Source organism: Peromyscus californicus, unplaced genomic scaffold (genome assembly GCF_007827085.1).
Source record: "Peromyscus californicus insignis strain IS unplaced genomic scaffold, ASM782708v3 Scaffold_7__1_contigs__length_154581171, whole genome shotgun sequence".
In the NCBI taxonomy this organism is placed as follows: domain Eukaryota; kingdom Metazoa; phylum Chordata; class Mammalia; order Rodentia; family Cricetidae; genus Peromyscus; species Peromyscus californicus.
In genome coordinates this window covers 125,699,494-125,725,033 of record NW_026294595.1, presented here as the reverse complement: position 1 = coordinate 125,725,033, position 25,540 = coordinate 125,699,494, and the positions used below count along the sequence as shown (strand labels likewise).

General features: G+C 48.7%; 1 protein-coding gene across 1 annotated transcript in view; it reads right to left on the bottom strand.

Moving 5' to 3' along the window:
- The window catches only part of Rspo4 (R-spondin 4), a 46,420-nt gene extending 44,939 nt beyond the window's left edge, over positions 1-1,481 (bottom strand). Inside the window, exon 1 of the mRNA XM_052724147.1 lies at positions 1,240-1,481. Within this exon, the coding sequence (XP_052580107.1) occupies positions 1,240-1,405 (166 nt within the window). The 5' untranslated portion in view covers positions 1,406-1,481. The remainder of the gene's footprint in view (positions 1-1,239) is intronic.
- Positions 1,482-25,540: the final 24,059 nt, after the last annotated feature.

The following is a 25,540-nucleotide window of genomic DNA, read 5'->3' as shown; positions in this document are numbered from 1 at the left end:
ATCCAGACAGACTGACTCCAGCATCTGGGCTCAGTGAAGGCCACTCACAAAGGGACACCTTCAGGATCCCCAAGTCCCTGCTGCCCACCCAAGGTCCACCTGCTTCTCTATTCTCTCTGTCCCTTTGTCCAGCTTCCTTAGAGGTTGGACCCCTAGGCCATGGCCTGCCATCCTACCTCATACCCGCTCTCCCACAGCCCCTCTGTGCACCCTGCTCCCTTATAGGGACTAGAAGCCCTAAGGGCAAAGTCACTCTCATTCACTCCCATTCAGTGTTCTTGGACCCAGGCTCTCAGCCAGAGAGAACAGATCAGAGCTTCCACCTGCCTATGGGACCACTCAGCAAATCAACCTGCATGACCTTTGGGTTCCTGCTCTACAGAGTGAGCCAGCCCACTCTGTCATTAGGGCATCATAGGGACGTGCGGAGACAGTGCGTGGCAGCCTCTAGGCACTGTGGTCAGCCTTTGGCTGTTGATTCACAGACAGGCTTCCAGGGTACTAGGACCTGCCCCGGTCAGGCATAGGGCTTGCTAGTCCTCTTGCTCTCCCGGCCAGCACGGGGTCTACATAACTCCATCTCTGCAGGGGCAGTCCCAAACTCACCTCCTAAAGACATCTGACTGTGGCACTGAGGAACTGTGGCACAGGACCCCAAAGACAATGTTTTCAGGGCCCAGTTAGTCTCAGGTTCATGTTTCCTAGTTGCTCCAGGAGGTCCCAAAGGAAAAAAATCCCAAGGCTCCAAGAGAGGACAAACTTCTTCCAAGTCATCCAGAAGAGATCACCAGAGAGGCTCACCCAGATCACTTCTGGGGTGGTGGGGGGGGGGCGGGGGTGACAGCAGGAGTCAGGGGCAGCGAGAAAGCCCCCATGTAGGGCCTGGAGCCACTGCTCTTGATATAACCCTCTGGCCCAGGGAGGATGCTTGGGCTGGGTGGCTTCTAAGCCATTAGCTCTGTCTTCTAGTGCCTTGGTCCCAAGGATGGTTCCTTAGGTTTTTGGTGTCTGTGGAGTTAGTTACCCTTGGGACACTGCTGGGAGGCTGGGGCCAGTGAGCTCGATCACTAGCCCCTTCCCTCCGTGCAGTGCTCCTTGGGTCCAGATTGTTCGACAGCTCCCTGTGCTGACCCTGAGTTAGTTAATAGCTCAGGCGTCTAGCACCAGACAGATCCCCACCAGGCTACCACCAGCCTGCCTCATAGCGCCTACCCCAACGCAGTCCGGCCACATCTGTACCTTGCTTCTTCCTCCGGTGCAGGGCGAGCATGTCCACCGCGTGGGCGACGAGCAGTAGCAGGCAGAGTGGCGCCCGCATCTGGGCAGCCTGGTGCTCCCGGGGCCCGAGCGCCCCGACGGCCCGGCAGCCGCTGTGCGGGGACAGCTTGTGGCACGCGTTGCGCATCCGCGGATTGCTGGTCGCTGCGGTCACCGGGGACCCCGCCGTGCGCCCAGGGCGCGGTGGGTCGAGTGAGGGCTTCAGCGTGACCGCGCGGCTGGGGCGGGGAGGAGCCGGCGGCTGGGCGGCGCTTAACCCTCGGGGGGCCCGTGAGGGTGCTGGCGGTCCTGCCCGCCCCACGCAACCCCGCTCCCCGCGCACGTGCACAGGCCGACTGCAGGTACACCCACGCCCACGCAATACCGCACACCCACTCGTTCAGACCCTTCAGCAGCACCCTCCCTCTGCCACTTCTGATCTCCCCCGCCCGGTGCCCCCAGGACCCTCCTGAGCTGTTTTTCTGTTCCAACCGTTTGTCCCCTGACTGCTTCGCCTCCAACACTCCACTGTTGCCGAGAGCTAGGCCCCTCTCTGGCACAGGGGTTCACACCTGGCTCTCTGGTGCCCAGCCCTCTCTATCTCTTGGCTCTCAGGGCTGGGGGTGTGAACCAGGCTGCTTCACTCTCTTTTCTTTCCAGATGTCCCAAACACTTTCTGGTCTGGACCCTGAGTGGTTCCTGCTGCAGCCTCGGGGAGCCCCTCTGCTTTGACCCAGTGTCCAGAATCTCATAAATTTGCTTCAGAAGGGGCCTGGGACCCGGAGTGTTTCTTATCTCCGGGATTGGGTTAGTTTTAACAGTTTGAGTGCCAAATTACTCCTCCATAAAACAGTACTCTCCTGCCTCCTGTGACCCTGTGAACCAAGTCCAACCACAGTGAAGTTGCCACAGAGATGTCTGAGACCCATGAGCTTGGCCTTCTGCTAAACACTTCATGTAAGTTAAAAGCTTCAGAACAACTAACTTCCTATTTTGACTAACTGCACATTCCAAAGGGGAAGAGATGGTCGGAGAGACCAAATGATTTGCCCAAAGCTACACAGTAGGTCGGTAGCCTTTCAGCCACTTCTCAGCATACAGTCTCATCACAGAGGGAGTGGAGAGAGCCTTGGAGGCCCAAAGGACAATCAGCTTTCCTGTTTGCTACAAGTATGACTTGATAGAAAGAGGTCCCAAGACTGGCTGTCTAACCCCTACCCCCCACCCCCCCCCCCCCCCCCACCCTCCCACCCCGCCCCCAGCCTACATGCACAGGCCTGCCCCTGGCCAACTGCAGGTAAACACTGTGGCTCTCTGCCAGGGCTCTCTGGTTCTGATGAATCTGATTTCTCCCTTTCATCCCAAGTCTCCAACTTCTCACCATATTTTTCAAGTTTCTCAAACCTCTTATACCTGTGTTTTGTTTTGTTTTTGTGAGACAGTGCATTACGTATCCCAGGCTAGCCCAGAACTCACGGTGTAGCTAAGGATGACCTTGAACTCCTGACCATCTTCCTTCCACTTCCCAAGTGCTATCATTACAGGTGTGTAATACCACATCTAGCGTCCCCTTACATCCTGAGCATTTCTTGCCCTGGCTTCTTCATGGAGTGGTGGCTGAATCCCACTCCTCTTCTCCACTGACTCTTTCAGGACCCAGTCATGGTTTGACACCTTTCCAGGAAGTTGTCCCTGATTCTTAGTCCAGTACCTCTTCTGGGCATCCATAATTCTCCATTATAGATGTCTTAACACACTGGCAAGCACAGACATTTCTGTCTCTTCCTTTGCCCCAGCTACCCATGTCTCCTCTTGGCTCCCACTCTTTAGGTATAGGTCCTTTACAGGGCTTTTGTTGTGTCTCTGCCTGGAAAATTCTTCCCCTGGTCCCTTCAGAACTTGTCTCCAGCATAGCCTCCTCAGAAGCCCTCTCCCATCACTGCAGAAGTACAGGGCACTCACTCCACCTCATTCTCCTCTGCTCTTCATAGTCCCAGGAACCACTGGCCTGCTTTTGTCTGCAGCTTGCTTGAGTTACATAGGGTAGCAACCATCTGTGTATTCACCATGTGCCCAGTGCATAAAATGATTACTCGATACTTTTGAAATGAATAAAAGTACAAATGATGGAGAGGAATAAATGAATGGTTGAGCATCCATAAATCCCAAGATTCATTGTGGGACCTTGTGGTGGTCTGAACGAAAATTTCTCCCACAGGCTCAGATGTTTGAGCACTTGGTTCCAATTGGTGGTGCTGTTTGAGTAGGTTCAGAGGTGCAACCTTGTTGGAGGAAGCATGTCACTGGGGGCTTGCCTTGGGATTTAAATGCCACACACCACTCCCAGTCCCCTCTCTCTGCCTCCTGTTTGCAACCTGTGATGTGAGCCCTCAGCTCTCTGCTTCCAGCAGCATCCACAGGACTGTCATGCCATTTCTACCCTTATGGACCCTAAAATTCTGGAACCATAAGCCCAAATAAACCCTTCCTTCTATAAATTGCCTTGGTCATGGTGTTTTATCACAGCAACAGAAAAGTAACTAAGAGCCCAAGAATTTCCTAATCTTGTGAGCCCAGTGAACCCTTTGGGCTCTCCAGAATCTGAGTTTGAGGATTTAAGTCTCAAACTCAGGATCCTTTTCCTCCCATAGATGCTCAGAGGGTTTGGTGCTATCTCTAGGGGGCTGTCTTGGCATCTCAGCCTGCCATTCAGACCTTCCCCCAGTACAGCTACCCAGGGAGGGCATTAAGGCTGGGGATGCTGGTGGTCTTTCTAGGAGCTGTGGGCCTGAGACTATTACTCAGGGACTACTGGGCACTGTCAAGAATAGTGGCTTATAGCATTTGATCCAGAAGAAATCCTCTCAGAAGGCTCAGGCTTCCTCTCTCTTCCACACAGCAGCCCTTCCTCAGCCACAGTTTCAAGTGATATCAGTTGACAGAAGTCTGCAAATATAAAATGGAAAATTATAGAAACAAGTATTCATAAGTGTGAAATTGTGGCCTGTTTGGAGTAATGCATTCCTCTTGTTTAATCTGGTCCTGGATTTGAATCATGCCATTTTCTAGTGTATCTGCTCTGTATATATCACCTTCCTGTTAATCACTTAGTTGACTAGGCAGTGCTTGTGTTCAAGTCACAGTTATGTCATTTATTAATGGTCCCAAGTAGTGACACAAGTGATTCACATCTGCCAGAGAAACCAGAAATGCTTCCTTTAAGTAGAAAGACAAACATAAAATAAACTATCTTGGGGAGTATATTGTATTCATTTGACTTTTATTACACTATATTGTTACACTTTTCCCCTCCTTTTATTTGCTTGTGTTGTTAATCTTGTACCATGTCTGACTTATAAGTTGAACTTTATCATAGGTTGGATGTATAGGAAAAGCTATATATATATATATATATATATATATATATATGTGTGTGTGTGTGTGTGTGTGTGTGTGTGTGTGTGTGTGTGTGTGTGTGTGTGTGTTATGCTTTGTTTCAGACATGCACTAGGCATCTTGGGGGTATGTGTCTTGGAAAAGGGGCACTACTCTATATGGTTTCAAGCTTCCTGAGAAGGCAAAGGCTTGTGGAGAGGACAGAGCTGTTCATTTATGTCCTGTTGACAGGAACTCCGCTTCCCTGCAAGGGTGGCTGGGAAACGTAGTCTAGTCCAGTAGCTGGAGTCCACATAGTAGGCAGGAAGAGTGGGTGGATATCTGCAACCAGAACACCTGGACTTCCCATCAGGCCAAGCCCAAGCTCCCCAGAGCCACTCGATGGCTCCTGCTCAGATGACCACCAGCCCAGCTTTGCCAGGGACGGCATTGTTTCCAGAATGCTGTGTTATCTCACTGCAAGGAGCTTGGTTTCAGCATCACCACAGTCAAGATTCCTAACAAAGCCACCACCACAGGACTCCCACATGGTACCCTCATGGCTCTGCCCTCCCTCTCCCTCCTCAGCACTAATCCCCAGCAACTACTCATCTGTTCTCCATCTCTGTAATTATGTTGTTACACAAATATTATGTAATGGGATTGTGAAGTGTGTACAGTTTGAGACCGGCTTTCCGCATTCAGCATAATTTCCTTGAGAGTCACCCCAGTTTGCCCGTGCGCTACAGTTGGCTGCTTTTTATTCCTGAGTGGTCTTCTGTGGTGGTGGGCACCGAATGTAGTCACCCAGCAGTTCACTCCATCAAAGACATTTGTATTTTCAAATGTTGCTTATTATGAATAAAGCCACTGTCTGTTTTTTTTTTTATGTACTAGATAAAAAATGCTGTCTTGGATATTGTGATTTTTCAAATGTTTTCTCCTGCTCTGTAATTTGTCTTTTCATCTCCTTACCAGACTCTCTCACAGAGCAAATAGATTTAACTTCAATGGGGTCCACTTTGTCATATTTTCCTTTTTATAAATTATGCTTTGTGTTCTAGTTTGCTTTCCTGTTGCTGTGAAAGCACCATGGTCAAACACCATGACCAAAAGCAACCTGGGGAGGAAAGGGTTTATTTCACCTTACAGGTTACTGTCCATCTTGGAGAGGAGCCAGGGCAGGAGCTCAAGGCAGGAGCTGGAAGCAGAAACCATGGAGGAACAGCACTTACTGGCTTGCTCTGCTAGCTTTCTTGTACAGCCTAGGGATGGTACTGCCCATAGTGGACTAGGCCTCCTACACCAATTAGCAATTAAGAAAATGTCCTACATTCATGCCCTCAGGCCCGTCTGCTGGAGGCAATTCCTCAGTTGAGTTTCCCTCTTCTCTGGTGTATCTGACAATCAAGACTAGCTATCACACTTTAAGTTTCAAGTCCAAGAACATTTGTTGGTGTTGAGTGTCAAAGGCTTTTATCTATGATTTCCTAAAAAACGATATGTTTATGTTTAGGTCCATGGTTCGTTTGGGGTTTGATTTTGTGAAAAGTGTGGGGTCTAGGTCAAGGTTCATCTTCTGCTTGGGAATATCCAGTTGCTCCCGTAGGATCTGGTATTACTGTCTCCGCTAGCATTAGTACTCTGCCTCCATTGAACTGCCTTAACTCTTTTATCACAAATTAGTTGGACATATTTATATATGGATTTATTTTGGGATTTTTCTATCCTGCTCTGTGGACTGTATGTCTTTTTGCCCATCAACACCACATTTGGGGGGTTTAGGAGATGGCTAAATCAATAATGTGCTTGCCATATTAGCATGTGGACCTGAGTTCAGATCCCCAGCACACATGTGTAGAGCTGGACTCAGCAGGTTCTAATCGCAGTGCTGAGGAGGTGGAGCCAGGCAGTTCCCTCGGGATCCGGCCCAATCAGCAAGCTTGAGGTTCAGAAAGAGACATTCATATAAAAAGTAAGATAGAAACAGAAGATGCCCAACGTTGACCTCTGGCCTCTATGTGCAAAGCACAGGCACGCGTGTGTAAATGCACACACAAAATACTACATTGTCTCGATCTCTGTGCCTGAATAGTAAGTCTTGAGTTTAGTTAGGCCCACTCCTCTTACTTAATTATTTTTCAAAATTATTTTAACTCTTCTCCTTCTTTTGTCTTCCTATATACATCTTGGAATAAGTTTGTATCTATAAAAAAATCTTACTGAGAATCACATTGCATATGCCTATCAATTTCTGAGACATATCTTCAATCTACTGAACTGTCTCATCTACAAACGGTATGTGTCTCTGTCTACTTAGATCCCCTTTGGTTTCTTAAGTCAAAGTTTCATCAGTTTAGCACAGCATTCACATCTATGTTTTGTCTGCTTCAAATCTACTTCATTTCTTTTTTCCCCTAGCAAGTTTCAGTGCTATTGGATTTTTAATTTTGCTGTCTCTATCTTCATTACTAACTTATAGAAATATAGACAATTTTGTGTATTGCTCTGATATCTTGTCACTTTGCTGAATTTGCTTATTAGTTCTGTGAGTGTATACACACACACACACACACACACACACACACACACACACACACACACGCAGGCGCGCGCGCATAGAATTAATGTACACACATATATAAGTTTTTTTACATAGGCAACCATATTACCTGCAAGTAGGTACCATTTTCCTTTCTTTCTGAATTTCATACCTTTTATTTCCTTGTTTCTGCCTTGTTGAACTGGTGAGAACTTCCAGCACTGTGCTGAAGGGGACCGATGAAAACAGACATCCTTGTCTTGTTCCCAGTCTGAGTGGGACGGCTTCCAGCCCTCACCAGTGAGCATGACATTACCAGTCAGGCTTTTGTGGATGTTTTTCATCAAGTTGCAGGAATTCTTTTGGTTGCTGTTTTTCTGGTTGTTAAAATTATGAATGGATTTTGAATTTGTCGATATTTTTGTGTATACTGATACAATCATTTAACTTTTCTTTTACCTGTGGATGTCATACGTTACCTCCTATAGTGGAACCAGCCCCACTTGGTCATGTTTGCTTAGCTCTCTTTCCGAATGTTTTTAAGGACTTCTGAGAGTATGTTCATGAAGGCTAGTGGCCTGTAGCTTTCCTTTGTGTTCTCTCTGTCTGATTCAAGTGCCGGTGCTTAACACTAGTCTTGTAGGAAGCCCCAGAGGAGCAAAGCAAACGGAACAGAATTGCCCAGACTCTGATGACTCCCCTGACAGTGTGCTTCAATTGATTAATTAATCAACTAACTAATTAATTAGGTATTTTGAGACAGGGTCTCACCATGTAGGCCCAGGGAACCTCTATTTCTTTTGCTTTCTCCATCCACTTGACCCCAGGCTCACCAGCCATTCCCCTCCTTCTTCTCCTCTAAACCACACATTCTGATACTCCTTTTCCCTTACCAGCCTCTCAACTAGATCTCCAGGTGTGGGACACCCCAAACCTTCTATAGCCAAACATCACCCCCCTCTTATCATCCAATTACAAAACCCAACCAAATATATAACTAAGGCCCACCCAATACCCACTCTCTCTTCAAAGTCTCTTATCTCTGATCTCTTAAGAAAGGATCTTTTGCATCCCACTTCTTCCCCCTTTAACACGCCCATACTAGCAGTTTAAAAACCCAAACAGAGCCTACCACTTGGTTCTGGATCTCTGACTTACCAACTCTGTAGCAGTTCACCCCATAAGTACCCAAATCCCTATATTCCCCTCTCCACCATCCCCTCAGAAACCTCCCATTTCACTGTCCTTGACCTCAAGGATGCCTTCTTTTCTACTCACTATGTAGACCAGGCTGGTTTTGAACTCACAGAGACCCACCCACTTCTGCCTCCCAAGGGCTGGGATTAAAGGTGTGTTCCTGTCATTGTAACTCAGCGCTTGAAGGTCGACAGGAACCCTTGTGCTTCATCAGTAAGACGGTTAGATCAAGAGCTATAAAGGCTGAAGTTGTAACTCAGTGATAGAGCACTTGTCTAGTGTGTCCTAAGGTCCTGGGTTTGATCCTCAGCGTAAGAGCAAACTAACAAATACATGAATTCACAAAAAGAGAAGCTGTAATAAGATTTGAAACTTCCTGACATGAAAGCCCAAATGTCTATGATAGAATAGAGAATTATATTCATAATGAGAATCAGGATGACCACAACCTAAATGAGAAAGTACACTCAACTGACGCTAATATCAAGATAATTAAGATGTTGCAATCATTTGACGAGGATTTTCAAGCAGCCGTCATAACAATGTTCTTGTAGGAAATTACAAATTCTCTTGAAACAAATAAAAGTGTAGAAAACCATCGTAAAGAAAAAAAAAAGAACCAAATAGAATTTACGAAGCTGAAAAAATTAATAATTGGAAAAACAACTTGCTAATAGTCCCAATAATAGAGTAGAAATGAGTAATGACGGACAAACCCCAGCTCCCTCCCTTAAGGGACAGGGTGGCCCGAGGCATTTCCCAGCCACTGTCCCCTCTTCCCCAATGCCAGCAGAAACTGGGAATGGCAGACCAGGCTGTAGATGATTGCTGACTGAGCAGCTGACCCTCCAGGGCCAACCTCCTTCCTGTTTGGAGTCTATTTCCTTGTCCTGCGCCTATCCTGTGCTATGTTTTTGGGGATCACTTTCCATGGGGACTTGACCCCAACACTCTCTCTCTCTCTCTCTCTCTCTCTCTCTCTCTCTCTCTCTCTCTCTCTCTCTCTCTCTCTCTCTCTCTCTCTGGTTTTTCTACACAGGGTTTCTCTCTGTAGCCCTGGCTGTCCTAGATCTCGCTCTGTAGGCCCAGGCTGGCCTGGAACTCACAGAGATCTGTCTGCCTCTGCCTCCTGAGTGAGTGCTCGATTAAAGGCGTGCACCACCCCTCACCCCACCTCCAGCTTGATCCCAACTCTTGATGTCAGGATCTGCTAAGGCAACTTTAGAGCAAGGCAAGATGAGTGGAGTTCCCATGATAAGTCATAGGTAGTGCAGGTGAGCTAGGAGCAACTCCCATCCTAGGGAAGTTCTCACATGTTTCTCATCTGTGCCTGCTCAAATCTGTAAGCAGAGACATCAAACCTCCTCAGGACTTCATGTCAGTCCCCTCTTCAATCAAAACCCTGAAACCCCCATCTTCGTTGATTGTGTGTCTGGCTTTTCCCAGGGGGAAGCAAACAGCTCAGCCCTTATGGAGTACTCAGGCTCACAGCTTCAAGCCATCCTGCCCCATCTGTGCTAAGCCCTGAGGAACCCCAGCCCCCACCCACCATCGACTGGCTTGTTATTATTTTAATACCATGCAATAAGTTGAAAAAAATTACCCACAAAATACAGGTTTTGAGCAGCTGGCTTGAAATTTCTTTCCATAAACAAACGAGTTTGATGAGATACCTCAGTGTCACCCCAGGACTCTCTTAACCCTCTATGTCCTATGTGAGCGTGGAGTTTGCTGGGGCATAGCCTCTTGGGCAAAGAGACTGCTGAGAGCCATGGTCACCTCCAGGACTCTATGCTGACTTATGTCTACCACTCTGCTGCATGACACACTTCTCACCTCCTATCTCAGTTCCTACAATCAGCAGAGACCTGGGAGCCACATTCCCTGATTGAAGCAGAAATTTTCCCACTGAAGTGGGGCTTCAAACAACTTACTTAATTGAGCCTTGCCTCGGTTTCTCCACAGAAAACAGGGCTAGCCTCAGTCCATGGGATTGCAATAATGGGCAGGGGAAATGCCTCCGTGGGTAAAGCCTTTGCTGTGGGAGCCTGATGACCCGAGTTTGATCCCCAGGACCCATGTCAAGGTGGAAGGAGGGAATCGAATTAGTTAAATACACACCAAGTTCGCAGAAGGCAGCCCAAGGCCATGGCGTGGGGCTTCAGCTCTTGTTAGTGTCACACACAGGTGGAAGAGGAAGCAGAAGCTTTGGGGACGAGGGGAAGCTGAGAGTGTTGTTCCAACATTTCTCTAGGGTGCTCACGTGATCGTCTGCAGTTTGTAAAGCTTGCAGACAGCTGCTGCCTCATACGGCCTGATGCTGAAGTATGGGGGGCTTCAGGACAGGAGTTACGACAGACTAGCATCTGGCAGGCCAACTGACTCATGCTCTCAGAACAGTAAGAGCCAGGCTTCGTTTTGGTAGGTTGAGGACCCAGGACGGATCCTGATCCTTGTCACATACTGAAACTTGAACCCAATCCTAGACAGAATGCTCTGGTTTGTTTTCTGTTGTGGTGATAAACACCATGACCAAAGCAACTTGGAGGAGGAAATGGTTTATTGACTCTTACAGGTTATAACCAATCATCGAGGAAAGCCAAGGCAGGAACTCAAGGCAGGAGCTTCAGTAGAAACCATGGAGGAACACTGCTTATTGGCTTTGCCCCAGGTTCACCTTTGGCTATGTTTCTTACACAGCCCAGGCATCCCTGTCTAAGAATAGTACCACCAGTACCACAGTGGGCTGGGCCCTCTTACATCAATTATCAATCAAAAGAGGCTCCAGAGACATGCTCACATACACAACTTCATGGAAGCAATTCCTCAACTGAGGGTCTGTCTTCCCAGGTATATCAAGTTGACAAGCAAAATTAGCAAAGAACCTCATCTAAGGAAGAGCTCTGACCACATTATTAATTATAGACTGAAGGTAAAAAAAAAATCTCAATTTTAATAGAACTCAGGACCGAGAATATTGTTTTATACCAGCTCTTGAATCCAGTCCCAACTGGGCTTTGAGGTAGACTGATTCCTAATCCTTGAGACAAACTGAATTTAATACTGACCACATATTGACTCCGAGGGATCTTGGCTCCATGCTGAACCCTAACTCTGGCCACCGTCTGAGCACAATGGGCACCTCTGATTTAGATGTCCACCTCAACTGTCACCCATCTTTCCCCAGGGTCAGTCCATCTGTCCAGAAGACAGTGAAGCAGAAGATTGAGCATTCCTTGGAAAAGGTCCAGGTATCAGGGCAAGATTCATAAGATTCATAAGACCCTGTCTCACCTCATGTATTTGCAATTCCTAGGCATACCTCAGGGAGAAGAGCCCCAAAGTTCCAAGTCTTCTGATGCCGGAGTGACGACGAGTGCTATTGTCTGGGTGGTTTTCAGTTCTGATTATTGGATAAGTCATTTCTGGTTTTGTGTCCAGCTTTGGTCAGCCGGGATAGCATTTCTCTTTTCTCTGCTGTTGGAAGTTGTGACACTCTTTCCAACAAAGGGCAAGATGGAAAAACGGCAGTGAAAATGTTTCCAAAATATGTTCACAGTCAAGTTGATCCCTTGGTAACTGAGGAAAGAAGAGAAGGACCGAGAAGTTTTCCATCAGGGACAGTAGGTCTGTGGTGGGTGGGGGACAGGGGTGTGGGGGCTGAGCTTGGCTGCCGGTCTGCACTGAAGTAGTGAAGGAGGGCAAGAGAGAGGGATGGAGAGCTGAGCCCACAAAGGTGAGGAGAAAAACCCTTGTGTCCCGACTCTGGAAGGAGCTGATGAGAGCAGAGCCCATGAGCGACTGTGTGTGCTGCAGTCTGGCATCCCCAACACCTGCCCAAGGACGGCAAGGTGGCTGGGATGTGCCGAGCGGAGGCAAACAGCAGCGTCTGCCTTCGTCGTTGCTCACAGCCACGGTCAGTGGCATGACAGGAGAGTTTGATGAGCCACAGAAGCCAGAGTCAAGTCGTGGGCTGGCCACTTAACTTACGTGACCTTCGGCATACCGCTGAGTCGCTTGGAGCCTCCGTTTCCTCGTCTCTAAAATGGAGATGGAAATCGGGTGGTGAAAATTAATTTGCTGATAAATGTGGCCCCCGGTGTATCAGTCACTTGTCCTGTTGCTGTGGCAAAGTGCCTGGTAAAGGCAACTTAAGGGAAGAAAGGGTTTATTTTCAACTCACAGTTAAAGGTATAGTCCTCATGACAGAGAAGTCAAGGCCACACAGGGGTTTGAGGCAGCCGGTCACATTTCATAGGCCGTCAGGAGAGACAGTTGTGGCGTTCAGTTTGCTTTCTTCTTTTTGTTCAGTGGGGGAACCCAGCCCATGGAATGATGCCACTCAGCATTTAGGGTGGGCTTCTCCCCTCAACTAACCTAGAAACTCCTTCACAGATTTGCCCAAGGGTTGTTTCCAACGAGTTGACAGTCAAGGTTAATGATCGCAACAGGTCTCCGAGGGGGGTTAGCTTGTTACAGACTCACAAAATATTCCACAGGTACGTGCAGTGTTCAGGCAGCAAGGACAAAAAGGGTTGATCTTGTGAGCTGCAGCACGGACACTGGCCCTGAGGTCTTCCTGGCCCACATTCATTGGTGTGAGCAGTTGGTTGATGGGTTCATTCACTCCTTACCCAGCACTCACTGCAGCAGGGATTGGCAGAAGTTGAAGATGATGTCTAGGTACTCACAGGCTGGTGGAGAGGTTTATCAGGAAAGAAGGGTTTTTTTTTTTGTTTTTTTGTTTTTTTTTTGTAAAGTCAGCCAAGTTCTAGAATCCAGGGCTGTGGGAGGGTCATGGGCACCCACGGGAGGTACCATGGGAAGCCTATAGAAATTGTACCTGGACTGAGTTGGGCGGGGCTTACAGGATTTCATTCATTCATCCCTTCATGCATTGAATAAGATTTGCTGAGGACTGGTCCACCTGTAGTTGAGAATTCAGACAGGGGCACCACTGCAGACACGTCACTTCCTTTCAGGCACTCAGCTGGACAGCTTCACTGAGGTCCTGGGTGTCTTGGGCCCAGGGTCTTGGCCTTTCCCACCTGGCTCTGATTCCCAGAGGGGCCTGTCTACTTGCTCACTGAGTATGTGGACCAGGGCTTTCCTCCTGTGCCATGCTCTCAGCCCCTAGCTCCAGTCTGTCTCTCATGACGTACAACGTAACCTTCATGTCTTGTTCCCCACAGATATTTACCTTTCCATGGCCGAGCGAGCAGCCTTCTGTAAACAACTGTGACTCTCCTGAAAGCTTGCCGAGGCCTCAGCTTTGGACTGAGGAACTGTGTTACAAGCAGCCCTCAGCCAGTGAGGTGGGAGGCAGTGGATAATCCGAGTGCCCCGCCTTGGCTCGGCTTCCTCAGGAGTATGCCCTCTGTTGCATCCAGGCACTCTTTGAAGCTGGAATCTGTCACCCACTTCAGCAATTGGCTTGATTCTGGGTTGACAGAAGCCTTCTGTGTCCTTTTGTTATCTCAGAGCCACAGAATTTTCTGGAAGTCACAGTCTCTGCCCCCAGAGCACATCCATGAAGTCTCTTTAACTCAGTCTGAGAAGCCTTGGTCATCAGGGTGATGCCCAAACTTCCTGCCAAGTATTCAAAGACCCTGTACTGGGTCTACCTTTCCATGCTTGCGTCATGCCGTTCTCTGTGGCCGACAGACAGCTTTCTCTTCATTACTGCTTGTCCGAGTTACAGCCACTCTTCCAGACTCAGGTCAAGTTCATCTCCAGAAAATTCTCCGGAGCACATCCACCCCAGGAGTGTTCCTAGGGACTGAGTGTTTGTCTGGCTTGTGTCACGAATAGTGTTGGGCTTTCCTTGCCTGTTCCTCTAGTAGTTGCCTAGGTTAGCATCCTTCTGGGCATGGCCTAAGAGCTGGGAACATGGTGTGGTGGACCTCAGTGACTCTCTACACAGGCCTCTTCCTGGAGTCATTTGCATGTTTTCCCAGCATGGCATCTGGTTTCCCAGGATAGACATGCATGCTAAGCACTTCAAAAAATCGGGATAGTCCATTTGTCACAACATGCTCAAGTGACAGATACATTATTACTTGTGTTTCTCAGCAGAAGAAGCCACAGCTCTGAGAAAGAAAGCCACTTACCTTTGTCAGGAACAGAGCTAGGACAAAGCCTCAGGTCCCCTAATCCCTAAAGCCCTGCTCTCCATACAGGCTCATCTGGGTCCTAGTCAGACCTCCCCTGCCGGGAAGCAGTCCCTCTCTCCACTGTCTGCTCCTCCTGTGGCTCCCACCTTCCCTCACTGTGTGAATCACTGGATCGCCAGCCTCCTTCCCTCTCCTGTGTTGTCTACCCAGACTCTTCCAACCCTGCTGCCTCAGTCTCTCTCCAGCCATCTGGTTCCCACTGTAGACAGAGTCTGAGGCACGCTCCGGGATGTTCCCTGGGGGCATGCCCTGCACTCCCTGACTTTCCTTTGCCCTTCTGAGATTGACGGAGATAGAAATCCCGACCCTGGAGCCAGAGGAAGGACTGAGTAACCACAGGAAGGATTGTGAGTACACGTCTGGGGGAAGCTGCTTGGCTGCTGCCTCAGTGGCATCGCCAGAAGTGATTTCCTCTGCTGTCCCCAGGGTCCACAGAGGCCACGGCCTTGAGATCCTACGCAAGGTGCTGACTGTTGATAACTGGGTTGGCATCAGCTTCCTCATCTCAAGGAAGCTGGAGAAGATTCAAGAACATCGTCCCATCAATGTCTTGACGTTATAGTTGTTCCACAGAAGTTGCTAGGTCATGACGCTCGCTCTAAAGGGAGCAAAAATGATGAGAATTACAGACTGCTGGGACCATCCTGAGGAAAGCGCTTCCAATGCCCCAGCGAACATCGAGTGAGCAAGCAACGGAAAGGCTCACGTTATCACTTGTGCTCCGGAGGTAGCCCTGTGAGGTAGAGTTTGCTCTGTGTTGGGCAGATGTGTGGATAGTGAGTCAGAGAACACACGTAGCCAAGGTCATGAGTGGGAAGACCGGAACAAAGGCGGGGGCCATGGGACTTCAAACCCACTGCTTTCCATTCCGTTCATTAATCTGTCAGCCCACCACTAACCTGCAATTGACTAACCCCCCACCCCTGGTCACCAACACCCACTTCACTCACCCACCTTCCGGCCTATGGACACGGTTGCAGAGCCTGGTCCTCCAAAGGAAACGGCCACCACCTTCATGTGATCAGCTGTGCCTGATTGCAAGGGAGCCCCGTGACAGCTTGGGAGAGAGGCAGAGGGAACAGCTGTGCAAAGGCCCTGGGGTGGGAATGAGCTAGAAGGGCTGGTGTGGGTGGAGCAGTGTGGGGGAGGAGAGAAGAGAAGGACGGGAGACAAGGTTTGGCGAACGTTGTGTTCTGTCCACAGGAGCTGGCCCACGGGGTCTTCACAGAGCCGGAGTGAGCTCTCATCTACCAGGAAAAGGGCCACAGCTGTCCTGGCATGGGCGATTCCCAGTCTCTCCTTCTTCAGTGGCACTTGGGGTCAGAATGGAAGCCACCAGCAGACCGTGTACCAGCTTTTGTAGCTGTCTGTCTTTTAGGGAAGGGGAGGATCACGCCCCTCAGCCTTCTCCATCTTCTCCATCAGCTCCATTTCTAGAGGAGTGAGCTGAGCCTCAGGGAGGTTGTATAGCTAGCTGGAAGCCACATGCCAAATTCACCCCACTCTTACATCCTTGCTCAAGTTCGAACATTGAATATCCCCCAAAGCTTTTGTGTGAAAGGCCAGGTCCTCAGAGTGACACTATCGGCAGGTGAGGGAACCTTTATGATAGGCTCTGAAGTCTTTGGGGTATTTTCGTGGGTTATGGGACCCCAGTCCCTTCCTCTCCCTCAAGATCAGGTAAGCAATTTTCTCTGCCTTATGCTCCCAACCACTGCCATTTTATGCCCTTCTGGAGGCCTGAAGGAAGTGGGTCAGCCAGTAATGGGCTGGAAACATAGACAACCATGAACTACAGCCAGCCTTCTCTCTCTCTAAGTTGATTACCTCAGGTGTCTTGTTATAGTGATGGAAAGCTAACACAGTCCCCCGCCAGGTCTTTCAAAATCTTATTTACCAGAGTGCCTCTGAGCTGGTAGACCACGAAGGAGAGAGGTCCTGTAGATTCCCTCACAGCTGGTTTGGGAGGAGATGCCAACCACCCAGCCCAGCCACCATCCCACTGGTGATCAACAGGTATGGCCTCCAGACTACAGTTAGAGAACATGAAGCTGGATTTCCCAACTGGCTTCCTTCAGACCAGCTCTTCTTGGCAGGAGAGGGAAACTGGCCATGGCTTCCTCTGCGTGATGGTTTAACCTGAAGCTTGGGAACAGATGTGTTCTCTGACCTCTGGCTGCAAAACTAAGCACTTTCTCTGGAGTTGTCATTGCATTTGAGGGCTGGAGTCTGAGACTTCCCTGTGTCCACCGTGGGTCAATAACTGCCCCCCATAGTCATGGCTTGGGGAAGTAGGAACTGATTTATCGATGGATTTCTCAGTTGATGGTTCTAGTGGTTTCTTTGCCCCTATTATACAAAGGGTCTGAGGCAGCCTGGGGAGGAAGGGAAGGCGGAAGCTGGTCATCTGCTCATTGGGAACAGCAAGGAATGCAAAAAGAGAAATCCAGCCGCTCCCTGGCTGGGGAAGAAAGCTTGGTATGGAAGTAATTCTGCCACGCCGGCCTCCTCCGAGCACTGCCCAAATGCTTTTCCGATTCCCAAACTTAATTAGGAGCCATTGCTGCAGTGTGAGTCATCACTTAATAATGAGGGTGTTTATTAAGAAATGGGTGGAACGAGTACAAGACAGTTGGACAATTCAAGTCCCAGTTGTTTGAGTTGCTGGCTGTGTGGTCTTGAGTGAGCTACTTGCCCTCTCTGAACCATTTCCTTGTCTGTAAGTTAGCATTTACCTGGTAAGAACAGGAGGGAGTGCTAAGTGGATCAAGGGTATAAAATCTACTAGTGGGGCTGGGAAGATGGCTCAGTCAATACGGCGCTTGCTGTGGAAGCCTAAGGACCTGAGTTTGGTTTCCTAGCACCTGTGCCAAAAGCCAGACATGCAGCATACATCTGTAAACCCAAGTTGGGGGAGGCAGAGACAAGATCCCTCGGGCATGCTGGCCAGCCAGGCTAGCGAAATCTGTAAGTTCTCCATCCAGTGAGAGATCCTGCCTCAAAAACTGTGGTGATATTCCGTTTGCACTCTAACAAATAAAGCTTGCCTGGAGATCAGAGTGCGGAGCTGGCCACCAGAGGCCAGGCAGGCAGTGGTGGCACACACCTTTAATCCCAGCACTTGGGATCTCATGCCTTTAATTCCAGCACTTGGGAGGAGGAAACAGGAAGTGATAAAGCAGGGTGGAGACAGAAGCTCAGCCCCTTCTGCCCAAGTATTCGGTAGAGGTGAGAAGTCTTTCTGGTGGCTGGCTGCTCTGCTTCTCTGATCTTTCAGCATTTACCCCAATTTCTGGCTCCAGGTTTTTATTATTAAGACCAATTAAGATTCGTGCTGCAAAAAAACTAATGTAGAGAGAGAGTGAGGATGACCACTGAGCGCGACCTGGCCTCCACAGCTGGTGTTAATAAAAACCACCCTTTTCCTCAACTCTTCTCTTTCATGATAAGCATGTGCGTTCTCACTTTCTCCACCATGAACGTCCACCTCTCAGAAGGCCCCAGCATGCCAGCAGTGGTGATTAAGGTCCAATCCGATGTACCCTCTGCCCCTGCAGGCTCTGTCTCTCCCAGTAGGGTCAAGCACTGCTATAACACATCTTTGGATGGGGTGGGGAGTCCAGAGGTGTGGGGCATCCTGGGTTGGGATCTCAGAGGAAGGATCCTGACAGAGAAATGCTAGCATCTGGCCAGGTGATGGCGAAAGGAAGAGCTAGAAATAGCCGGGTAGGGAAGCAGGGCCGGTGGGTCACCACCAGAGCCCCTGGGAGCGCAAAGGAAGAGGGGAGAGGAACATTTCCATTAGAGGAGGGTCACGGCCACCATGCCAGTCTGCATCTGGGACAGCTTCCCTGTCCTCCCGGAGTCGTCTTCTGCTCCTTGGGGCCACAAGCTTCTGTCACACTCCCCGTCACACTGGTCCTTTTCTTGTTTCTAAGGGACCCCTTCCCTGATTCCCGCTACTCTTGCCTACAAGGGGAGGGCTTCCCATGTGGGGCTGTTGGGCAGTCTCACTCTTCAAGCAGTCAGGAGGTTGACGCTGGTGACATGTTTATGCCTTGTTGAATGAAGCAGGAGAGGAAGACACCCAAGATTAACCTCTGGTTTATACACACACCCACGAGCACACACATGTGCGAGTGCGCGCACCCACGCAAACACACACAAACCTGACTTAAGAATAATATATGTTTAAAATATGCACAAATGAGGGAGCAAACTGAGAAGCTTTCCAGACTGTCCACACCCCATATGGAGCACTTAGATGAAGAAAAACGAGTATCAGTCACATCGAATCCCCACCCCGTGTGTGGCTCTCTAGAGGATGGTTATCTCTACCCTCTTATGCCCTCTGGATCTTAGACTAATTTTTATCAGCTTTTAAGCTTCACAGGGATGTAAGCAAAGCAGCGGTCAGTGTGCCTTCTGTCAGAGTGTGTAGAACTGACTTTGGGAGCTGAGGTCATGGGGCAGAGGGGGCATGTGCTGTGACTGGGCAGATATGTCCAAGTGACCCCATCCTCCAACTGTGGGACACAAGGCACGCTTCTACCTGGATTCCCAGTGTTTTCTTCTCATCTGTGCCTGCATCCTGGTATTGTTCACTTTCCAAGTCATGTCCTTTGGGGCACTTAGTTTCTGCTCCAGAGTGCCATCTAGGACCACCTGTCACCTTGAGCTGCTGTGTTTCTTTGGTCTCCTCTCATCTAGAATAGTCCACAGTTTTTCTCTGGCCTTTACGACACTGGCAGTTCCTGGGAAAATATAAGTCTTTTGTTTGTTGAGTGTGTATCCCTGCATTTGGGTTGGTGTGATATTACCTCAAGTTTAGATTTAAGGGCTGGTGAGACGGCTTGGCGGGTAAGGGCACCCACGGCACAAGCCCAAAGACCTGAGTTCAGATCTCCAGGAAAGGCTGGACACATTACAAATGCCCCTGCAAACCCAGCGCTAGGAGCCAGCAAAGATGGAAGATTGGCTGGACTTGCCACCCACCAGCCTAGCTCTAGATTCCAACTCTCTCAAAGGAATCAGAGTGGTAGAGAAGTACACCTGATGTCTTCCTATGTCATCTGGGCATGCATGGGTTGTGGTGATATTGTGTCCCCCAATATTTGCACCCTAATAAACTTATCTGGGGTCAGAGAACAGAACAGCCACTAGATACAGAGGCCAGAAAACGGTGGCACACACACCTTTAATCCTAGCATTCGGAAGGCAGAAATCCGTCTGGATCTCTGTGAGTTCAATGTCACACTGGAAACAGCCAGGCATGGTGACACACGCCTTTAATCCTAGGAAGTGATGTCAGGAAGCAGAAAGGTATATAGGCGTGAGGAGCAGGAACCAGAGCCCGGGTAAGCTTTTAGCTTTTGAGCAGCAGTTCAGCTGAGATCCATTCGAATGAGGACACAGAGGCTTCCAGTCTGAGGAAACGAGATCAGCTGAGAAGTTGGCGAGGTGAGGTTAGCTGTGGCTGGTTCTGTTTCTTTGATCTTTCACCCAATACCTGGTCCCGGGTTTGTTTTCATTAATAAGACCTTTTAAGATTCGTGTTACGATGGGTGTGCACGCCCACACACATGTACGTATTCACATGTGCAGACCCCACATAACACACACGCAAAAGATGGTTAGCCTCAAGATATCAAGATATGCATACGGGGCTGGAGTAGCATGGAGAGGAGGCCAAGTCACACTAGGGGCTGTGAGGTCCCTTTGTCCCTCTGAGGAGGTAACTTTGAAAACCTGGCTGAGACAATGTTCACTTCATCCTCTGCCAAGCTGCATCTTTCCCATTTGTAATTCCTAAGTGGCTTGCAAGAAAATGCCTTCAAGTGTTTGTCTATTGCTCGCCAAAGCCTTGTGCGACAGTTCGGTGGTCCGGTTGAGAGGTGCTGGGGACTTTTAGGAAGGCTGCTATCTCACAAAATTTCCCCTATCACGCGCTACCTCAGCACAGGCCAGAGCTGTGGGCCACCTGACCGCTGACCAGACTGTCCACTCCTGGGAGCCAGAGCAGGCCTTTTTCTTTGTAAGCTGATTTTCTTCACTATTTTGCTGCGGTCTGACAAGGCCATAGGTCACTCCAGTGACTCCAGGAGACTCCAGCAGCCTCTTCTCAACCCTTGAGCCTTCCTCTATATCTCCAAGAATCTAGGTAGAGCTGCAAGGGTACGGATAGGAATTGTTAACCCTGGCAGTCAAGGTTTACTGGAAAGGTCCTTGGGGCCACTGTAAACACTGGCCCGCTTTGCATCTAAGGTTCCTGGAGCCCCACAGTGCTGGGGGACCCTGCTTCAAGAGACCTGTTCTCTGTTCCTTCCTCTAGGGCACCCTAGGGTAGCATGGGGAAAGGAGATGGCTTTGGGGAAACTTGGCATTCAGATGACCTTGGCCACTAGTAGCTCCTCTCTGGACCTGCTTCCTTCCTCCTAGGGTGCAGCCCCATGTGTGCACCCATCAGAGGGCGTGAGGGGTGAGTGGCAGGGAGCCCTTCACGGGGACGGAGGCCATTCCCATGACGGGGAATGAAATCCTGCTAAGAGAAGAATAAAATCCCCCAAACAAGCTGTCTAGCAGTGTGAAAAGACGGGAGGACACGGTGTCCACGACTGGGTCTGCTCGTCTCCCTGCGGCCCTCCCACATCAGGGGCCAGGGCCTCCCCCAGATGTTCTGACAGGCCACACTTTGTCTGGAATCCAGTCTCTTCCATCACTGAGCTCCGTGATGCTCCTGGAGTCCCTGCAGACAGGAGCTGCACATGTTCCTCTGGCAGCCTTCAGTATTCTGCACAGAGCCTGGTTCATAGGAGGCTCTCAGAACTGTCTTGAGACTGGCCGGCTGGAGCAGAGCTACAGACACACCAGCAGAGGATGAATCAGGCTCGGGGAAGGGGGAGGCAGGCAGACTCTCTCTTCCCTGGGCCTAGTTCGGAAGCCTCTTCATCAGGGCAGATGATGGACTCTAGCCTACCCTTGACTTCAGCCTGGGTGGAAGTGGCTTGAGGCAGGTGGCTGGCTACCTTGGCCTACTCTAAAGCATCTCACGTATAGCTTCTGAAGTCCATCTCTCAGGTAAGCTGAGGCAACAGTCATGCTACCATAGACACCAATTTCCATGACATGCATCATAACTGCTCACCTATCAGACGTCCTCTCTTTCTCAAGGTACAATGATCAGATTGGGATAATTAGCCTCCTTCCCACTGGCTTAAACTCAACAATGGTGTTAATACAGGATAACTGTACTTGTTAATAAACTATGGTGTGCTATTTCAATTCACATACACAGTGTGAACAAACAAAATGAGGGTAATTAATATTTCCATCTTCTAATTCCCTGGTACTTCATGAAGGCCACGGTGGGCTTTTGAGAGCTGCGGAAACCCCACTGTGAGTGGGATTCTACAGTTGGATTCTACCACGTCTATGCAGCTTTTCCCATTAGGAGAGTATTTGAACCACCTTGGTTGTCATGAGATATCTGACACAAAATCACAGCCATGAGTGAGAAGACTGATAAAGACTGTCTTTGTCCACAGTCTACATCTACAATGGCAGGGAGGGCAGATGGGGAGCAGCTGGAAGGAAGGCATGAAGGAGCCAAGCAGGGTGTCCAGAAAGTTCTGTTTCTCGACCTAGGTCACAAGTACATTTGCAAAACATTCCTTGAGATGTATATCTTAAGACCTGTGCACTTCATGCACACAATACCCAGTTATAGGCCACAGCTCAGTTTCTGTTTAGTTGTTTGTTTTTGACAGGCTGGGCTTGAACTCTCTATGTTGTTGACCTTCTGATCCTCCTGTCTCCACCTCCTGAGTGCTGAGATTACAGGAGTGAGATATCACACCTGGTTTTACATGGTGCTATGGATCAAACCTAGGGTTTTATGAATACTAGGCAAGGACTTGACCAACTGAGCTCTGTTTAGTTTTTACTTTATTTCAATTGGTGGTGGTGGTGGTGGTGGTGGTGGTGGTGGTGGTGGTGGTGGTGGTGTGTATGATATGAGCAGAGGGAGGTGTGCATGTCACCCCAAAGCATGTGGAAGTCAGAGGACAACTTTGTGGAGCTGGTTCTCTCCTCCCACCTTTATGTGGGTTCCAGATATTAAACCCAGGCTGTCAGGTCTGCATCATTAGTGGGTGAGTGCCTTTGCCCACATATCATCTCAATAGCCCCTCTGGTTAGTTTTAATAGCTACTGTCCAGAAGTTTTCTGAAGTGATCCTGCCAACTTACATCCTATATGGCAACATTAAATGTCAGCAATAATAGTAACCTGTTGTGAAATATTAGTTTAAGAAGTGTTACATTTGTTTATGCTGTGTAATATTTGTTTAATGATGCAAAGATGTGTTGCATTCTTTTACGTTGCATTTGTTTTACTCTGTGAAGCTGTGTTACTTTGCCTGCCTAAAACACTTGAATGGTCTAATAAAGAGCTGAATGACCAATAGCTAGGCAGGAGAAAGGATAGGCAGGGCTGGCAGGCAGAGAGAATAAACAGAAGGAGAAGTCTAGGCTCTAGAGAAGAACAAAGAAGGAAGGGAGGAGCGAGAAAAGGAGAAGAAGAGGAGGATGCCAGGGGCCAGCCACCCAGCATACAGCTGCATAACCAGCTATAGAGTAAGAAGGAAAGAAAGGAATATAGAATAGAGAAAGGTAAATGCCCAGAGGCCAGGCATTCATAAGTAAGAATAAGACTCCATGTATTTATTTGGGAGCTGGGTGGTAGGCCCTCAAAGAGTAAAACCTCCCCCCACCAAAAAAAAACAACTACAGTAACCTCTGTGGGTGAAGCCCACTTTACCAGGTATACCTTATTGCCGCCCAGAGGAGTCTAGTTAAACTTGCTTAGCCCACCTTGGAGGTATGGTAGGCTAACTGATTCAAAACTGAAGGAGGAATGACAATATGGGCAAACTACAGCATTGTCATGGGAACAAATCAGTTTCATCAGAGAACAGAGCGTGGTCTCCTGTCCCCACACCTCAGATCTCCCAGGAAAGAGCTTGTCGGTTTAAGGAAACAGATAAAGAAACAGACCCAAGGCTGCACTGAGCTGCCCCAAGTCTTTCAGGAAAAATAAGAAGATTGATCTGTATTATTTGATTTAATCTTGTTTAAATTTCCATTTTGTATATAATGAGAACTTGTAAATGTTTTTACTTTATAAGCCCATAAATAAACGTACACTGAGGGGCATGCTCACTGACAGGGAGGCCAGAACCAACTGAGCAGTATGGCTATGGGATCCCATGTGAGGTCTGCATGCGTTATCCCACAAGTCGGATCTCAGACATCTCAGGGACTCACAGTCATACAACCAAATAGGCTGTTGGGGAATTGCTTCCATCAAACTGGCCTGTGAGTGGGTCTGTGGAACATTTTCTAGTGATGGATGTGGGAAGGTCCAGCTTACTGTGGGTGGTGACAGCCCTGGATAGGTGGCCTCGGGATGTATAAGAAAGCAAACTGAGCCGGGCGGTGGTGGCGCACGCCTTTAATCCCAGCACTCGGGAGGCAGAGCCAGGCGGATCTCTGTGAGTTCGAGGCCAGCCTGGTCTCCAAAGCGAGTTCCAGGAAAAGGCGCAAAGCTACACAGAGAAACCCTGTCTCGAAAAAAAAAAAAAACAAAAAAAAAAAAAAAGAAAGCAAACTGAGCAGCATGGAGAGCAAGGTAGTAGTCAGCTTTCCTCCATGGTTCCTGCCTCTGCTCCTGCTTGAGTTCCTGCTTTGGTTTTCATCAATGGCGTATGGTGATTGGGCCATATGAGCCAAATCACTCTTTGCTCCCCAAGTTGCTTTTGGTTACTGTGGTTATCACAAAACCAGAGAAGCAAATGCAGAAGCAAAAGCTGATTCTTAGCTTGGCTGTTGTGAAACAGTGCCACAGTGAACACGGGTTGCAGCAGGTACTTCTGTGGTATACTTAGGTTCCTTCAGATATGTACACAGGGGTGGTATAACTAGGTCTGCTGTACCTTAGTTTTAGGGTTTTTTTTTTTTTGAGAAACCTCCATATTAATTTTCACTGGTGGCTGTACTAGCTTACAATCCCACCATCAAAGAATAAGGAGGTTCCCCCTGACATCCTCACCACATTTTGTTATCATTTGATTTCTTTTATTTTTCAAAAACAGTATGCATGTATGTGTGTAAGTATGTGTGTGCTGAGTGTATGCATTGAGTGTATGCGTATGTCTGTACCCATCCTACAGCACACACGTGGAGATCAGAGGACAACCAGTGGGGTCAGTTCTCACCTTCCATCACATGGGTTCTGGGGGTTGAACTCAGATCATCCAGCTTGGCAGCAAGTGCCTTTACCCACAGAAACATCTCACTGGCCTTTGTTTTCTTGATGATAGACATGCGGCTGAGGTGAGCTGGAATCTCAAAGCAGTTTTAATTTTCATCTCCCTGATGGCTTAGGATGTTGTACATTTCCCACGTTTATCGACTGTTTGTGCTTCTTCCTTTGAGAACCTTCCATTCCATCACCCCCATTTATGGATTGGATGATTTGGGTTTTTTTTTCACCTTTAACTTCTTGAGTTCTTTATATGTTCTGGTTACTAATGCCCCCATCAGATGCATGACTACAGTGGCTTCCTGTGTCTTCACTCTGCTGCTTCCTTTGCGGTACAGAAGCTTTTTAATTTCACACAAACTCCAATCAATTCTTGCCGTTACTTCCTGGGGCCGTTTTCAGAAAGGCCTTGCCTGAGCCATGACCTTAAGGTGTTTTCTAGCAGCTCTAGAAATTCAGGACTTACAGTGAGATCTTTGACGCAGTTTGAATTGATTTTTCTTTGTACAGATATATGTATGGATCTAGTCTCATCCTTATACATGTGGGGAACCCAGTTTTCCACACAGCATTTGTTAAAGAGGGGGTCTCCTCTATGAAAAAGCAGGTGCTGAAGCTGAGTGGATTTCCATAGTGTTCCCTCTGTTTACATGTCTGCTCTTGCTCTCTTTGGGGG